This window comes from Penaeus vannamei, chromosome 24 (genome assembly GCF_042767895.1).
Source record: "Penaeus vannamei isolate JL-2024 chromosome 24, ASM4276789v1, whole genome shotgun sequence".
Lineage (NCBI taxonomy): Eukaryota > Metazoa > Arthropoda > Malacostraca > Decapoda > Penaeidae > Penaeus > Penaeus vannamei.
This window is the reverse complement of record NC_091572.1, coordinates 20,322,941-20,327,940: the sequence shown is the minus strand read 5'-3', so window position 1 is coordinate 20,327,940 and position 5,000 is coordinate 20,322,941. Positions and strand designations below refer to the sequence as shown.

The window sequence follows — 5,000 nt, the reverse complement described above, 5'->3', positions numbered from 1 at the left end:
CCATCATATCATGAAAAGCTTTGGTTTGAAAGGCTGGTGATATGCACATGCCAAAATGGAGAAAATTGACTGAGGGCCAGGGTGACAGCAATATGCTGTCATGAGAAATTTGGTTGAAGGCCAAGGTGATGGAAATGACTTGGCTCAAATGCACAAAGCTCTTGAAGGGTGATTTGTAATTTCTATCAATAAATGAGTGTGGAATGTACTATCCATTAGCTATGACTGGATGAGCAAATAGGATCCTATTTATGCCCACTGGTTAAAAGTGACATAAATAACAAAATGTTACTTATACTTATTATTGCTGCACTGAGTTATGGACTACCTAGAGCAGGGGTGGGCAATCAATTTTTATAAGGGGCCACATGAGAAACCTGAATTGTGTCAGAGGGCCACACCAACGACAACTTGAACTGAATTCTGCTCAACTTTCTTCCATTGTAAAATGCACTAAATTATATATTTAGTGCATCATATATCTAATAAATTATATATGTAATACATATATACATATTTACTAAATTATATATTTAATAAATCATATATTTACTAAATTATATATTTACTAAATTATATATTTAGTCCCTGTCCGGCCTCTTGCAGGCAGGACAGGGACGCACAAAGGGCCGGATGCGGCAGGCGAGCCGTAGTTTGCCCAGGTCTGACCTAGAGAGATGATATGAAGTCTACACTTTGGAAAACAGCAAGAAAGCCAAAAACAATTATGCAGAAAAAGAGAGAAAATCAGTGCAGAAAAGGGTAGGCATGGAGTCTTGTCAATGTACAGATGTTCGTGCATTCTTGACCTACCAGAGTGGCAAATCAAGTAAGCCTAATGCCCAGATTTTGGGCCATATGTAGGCAGTGAAACACCCAGATCCAAGGAGTCAGAAAGCAGCTAATAAAACACCTGGTTCATGATGATACTGAACATATGAAAGAAAAACTATTAAAACAGATAATAATAATAAAATATAAAAAAGTAAATAAAAATAAAATTGACAAATAAAAAAACTAACCTTTCCAAAGCATCATACTCCACACTAAGTCTTGATGGTAGCCCTGCAGCATCACTGTTGACATAGTTTCCTGTGACTGGTATTGGATCTTTGCTCAGGTGAATCACATCTAACTGTAATGGAAATTTAATAAATATCATCATTACACATATTTAAGAATGCATGCTAAACTTTACATTCTTATACATATTAAGGCAGAGCAGCTCAAGTACTAATATAAACTCAATGAGTGCACACAACAATAAAATACGCTGTGACGTCAGGGTGTCATAAACGCCATTACACTGAACATCTATATAAGATGAATAGCAACCTTAATACTTAACATTTTATTTTCATTTTTGGACTGTGATTAGTCAACTGATATATCTAAATACACATATAAAAAAGCATTTTGTAAAAATCTACATAGATCATGGAATATCACCAACATGGCAGTTTACAATTACTTTTTACCTGCTTACTCCCAACACGCAACACATGCTATCACCTGTATCCGATCATAAAATATATACCCTGTCTGTCCCAAGCAAATCTTTGATTTTCAACTTTCACTGACAAAATCTACTGAACAGAGATACAACTTTTCAATGGCATAACATCTACTGATTTATCTTATTTTTTCCAAATTTTAAAGATTTTGTGCCTCTTACTGATGAACATAAAGAGATAATGTACTGAAACATCATCAATATATTCCAAGGAAGGACAGAGGTTGAGAGAGGAGGAGGGCAGAGGAGGGCAGAGGAGGAGGAGGAGGAGGAGGAGGAGGAGGAGGAGGAGGAGGAGGAGGAGGAGGAGGAGGAGAAGGAGGAGGAGGAGGAGGAGGAGGAAGGGGAAGAGGATGAGGAGGAGGAGGAGGAGGATTGGGAGGAGGAGGAGGAGGATAGGGGGGAGGATGAGGATGAGGATGAGGATGAGGATTAGGATGAGGAGGTGGTGGTGGAGGTGCAGGAGGAGGTTGAGGAGAAGGTGGAGGAGGAGGAGGGGGAGGAGGAGGGGGGAGGAGGAGGAGGGGGGAGGAGGAGTAGGAGCAGGAGGAGGAGGAGGAGGGGGGAGGAGGAGGAGGAGGAGGAGGAGGAGGAGGAGGAGGAGGAGGAGGAGGAGGAGGAGGAGGAGGAGGAGGTGGTGGTGGTGCACGAGGAGGAGGAGGAGGAGGAGGAGGAGGAGGAGGAGGAGGAGGAGGAGGAGGAGGAGGAGGAGGAGGTGGTGGTGGTGCAGGAGGAGGTTGAGGAGAAGGAGGAGGGGGAGGAGGAGGAGGAGGAGGAGGAGGAGGAGGAGGAGGAGGAGGAGAAGGAGGAGGTGGAGGAGGAGGAGGTGGTGGAGGTACAGGAGGAGGAGGTTGAGGAGAAGGAGGTGGAGGTGGAGGAGAAGGAGGTGGAGGAGAAGGAGGAGGTGAAGGAGAAGGTGGAGGTGGAGGTGGAGGAGGTGGAGGAAGATTAGGAGGTGGAGGAGGTGGAGGAGGTGGAGGAGGTGGAGGAGGTTTAGGAGGTGGAGGTGGAGGAGGTGGAGGGGGTTAAGGAGGAAGAGGAGGAAGAGGAGGAAGAGGAGGAAGAGGAGGAGGAGGAGGAGGAGGAAGAGGAAGAGGAATAGGTGGAGGAGGAAGAGGAATAGGTGGAGGAGGAAGAGGAGGAGAGGGAGGGGGAAGAGTGAGAGGAGGAGGAGGAGGAGTGAAGGAAGAGGAGGAGGAAGGCTAGTGAAGGAGGAAGGGGAGTGGAGGAGAAAGAGGAAGAGGTGGAGGAGGAGGAGGAGGAGGAAGGGGAGGAGGGGGAGGAAGGGGAGAAGGAGGTGGAGGAAGAGGAGAAGGAGGTTGAGGAAGAGGAGAAGGAGGTGGAGGAAGAGGAGAAGGAGGTGGAGGAAGAGGGCAAAGAGGTGGAGGAAGAGGAGAAGGAGGTGGAGGAAGAGGAGAAGAAGAAGTTGGAGGAGGAGGAGGAAGAGGAGGAGGAGGAAGAGGAAGAGGTGGAGGAGGTGGTGAAGGCGATGGCAGAGGAAGAGGAGGAGGTGGCAATGGCAGAGGAAGAGGAGGAGGTGGCAATGGCAGAGGAAGAGGAGGAGGTGGCGGAGGCGATGGCGGAGGAAGAGGAGGAGATGGTTGTAGCAAAAATGGACGTCACATGCTGCTCGGGACTCTACATTTATTGCTTCTCTTTTTCTGACGTTTACTGCTTTATATGTTGTTCTTTTGTTGACTTTAATTTAGCTTTTTTAGTTACCCATGGTGATAATGGTATAATAACACTTAACAGGGGGATGAAAGTAACAATAAATACCTTGAGATAAACTGACATATATGCCACTAATCACTCTGACTGAATGCTGCTAGCAGTTTTTCCTCAATTACAATTGTCAAGAGTCGCATAAATTCACTCCAAGGACAATGCACATTTGGGGAGATATTTCAGAGGAAAATCACCTATATCATAACTATATATTAGGTCTGAACTCCCACAACCCCACACCTAGGATTTAGACCATATGTCCACTTAAATGGTTGAGGAATATTATGAACACTGGTTTCAAATGAGTGATTTTTCAACTCCAAGTGTCAAATTCTTGCTTCAATCAATCTTTAAATGGATGGTATTTTTCTCATGTTATGAAATCTAATTTGCAATATCTGCAATCTTAAAAAACTATTTTAATTTGTGTAAATGTAAACTAAGTGATTAACAGAAAGCAGTGAGTTAAAATGATGTAGAACTTACTATTAAAAAATGTAATATAATGATTTATATCGCTACCATGAGTATTATAATAAACATTAGTTCCAATAAGAAGTTGCTCTGTCTTTCTTGGTATTTCCTTCTTCTGTCAGTCTGTCAGTCTCTATCCTTCTCTCTCTGTGAGATACTTCTTGTTGGGGTTCCATCGTCGGCACTAGTCTGTGAGAGTCTTTTGTTGGAATTTCACCTCTGCCATCATTCTGCGTGATGCTTCTTGTTGGGATCCAATCATAGCCACCAGTTTGTGAGGGCTCTGTTTAGGCATACCCCCAATGTTGGTGGTTCTAGGAAACGCATAACCCAGTTCAGAGGTTTACTGTTTATGTAGGTAGCTTGAGGTGGATGTTCAAGATGAAGGTGTATGAGGTGTATCTGATGAGGTAAAACTGGCAGGGAGCCTGGAGTGGTGCCCCAAGAGGTGGTGTCCGAGCTGGACCATGACTCTTGTTTGGAATGTTTGTATTGGTCCAGGAGAAGATTGGAAGCCTTGTGACAGCTAGAGGGGTGTGACCTTGGTTAGCACAGAGGTGAAGCTGCAGGCAACACTGCTGTCAGTTACAGGGCGTGATCATGGAGGTGTCTGAGCACTCTCAGACTCTCTCTCTCTCTCTCTCTCTCCTCTCTCTCTCCTCTCTCTCTCTTCTCTCTCTCCTCTCTCTCTCTCTCTCCCCTCTCTCTCCCCTTTTCGCTTTCCCCAATCTAAACTTCTATATGATCTGCCAACTTACCTTTAACTGGGTAAACTTGTGCCAAAATCCTGCATCAACAGCTGAACTAAAGGGAGCAAACTGCAAAATTGCTGCATCTCCCATGATGGTCACTGGTACCAAATCATCTGCAATAGTTTTACTCTTATAAGTCTGTATGAACATAATTTTGAGAAAAATAAAATGGAATAATCTAAAATATATATATATATTAACCACATGCTGCTGGGATGCCATTTTGTGTTTAATCTAGTCATTATTTTTGCATATAGATGGCTCCACAAGTACTGTCACCAATGAGCCTGTTACAAGTACATGTCTCACCTATTTCTCCTTTTCAATAGTTTTTCTAGTATTTAATAATGCTGTTAGTAATGTCAATAACAATATAGTAATTATAATGTTTATAACAAAAAGAAGTGTCAATATTGATAGCATTAGTATTAGTGTTTTCCCACTACTTCAAGGAAAGGTGAGGTCACAAGGTCTACTACTTGACTCCTTTGTGGCTAAGCACTGGCAGGGCCATCCATGTACAGAAACATTTA

At 43.6% G+C, this 5,000-nt stretch overlaps 1 protein-coding gene across 4 annotated transcripts in view; it reads right to left on the bottom strand.

Annotated features, from left to right (window-relative positions):
• Atg7 (Autophagy-related 7) overlaps positions 1 to 5,000 on the bottom strand; it is a 31,795-nt gene that overhangs the window by 24,746 nt on the left and 2,049 nt on the right. For all 4 annotated transcript variants that reach the window (XM_070138455.1, XM_070138456.1, XM_070138453.1 and 1 more), the window contains exons 2-3: positions 4,474 to 4,580; positions 1,023 to 1,135 (exon numbers count right to left, since the gene is read on the bottom strand). In XM_070138455.1, coding sequence (XP_069994556.1) covers positions 1,023 to 1,135; positions 4,474 to 4,557 — 197 coding nt within the window. In that variant the 5' untranslated portion in view covers positions 4,558 to 4,580. The remainder of the gene's footprint in view (positions 1 to 1,022; positions 1,136 to 4,473; positions 4,581 to 5,000) is intronic.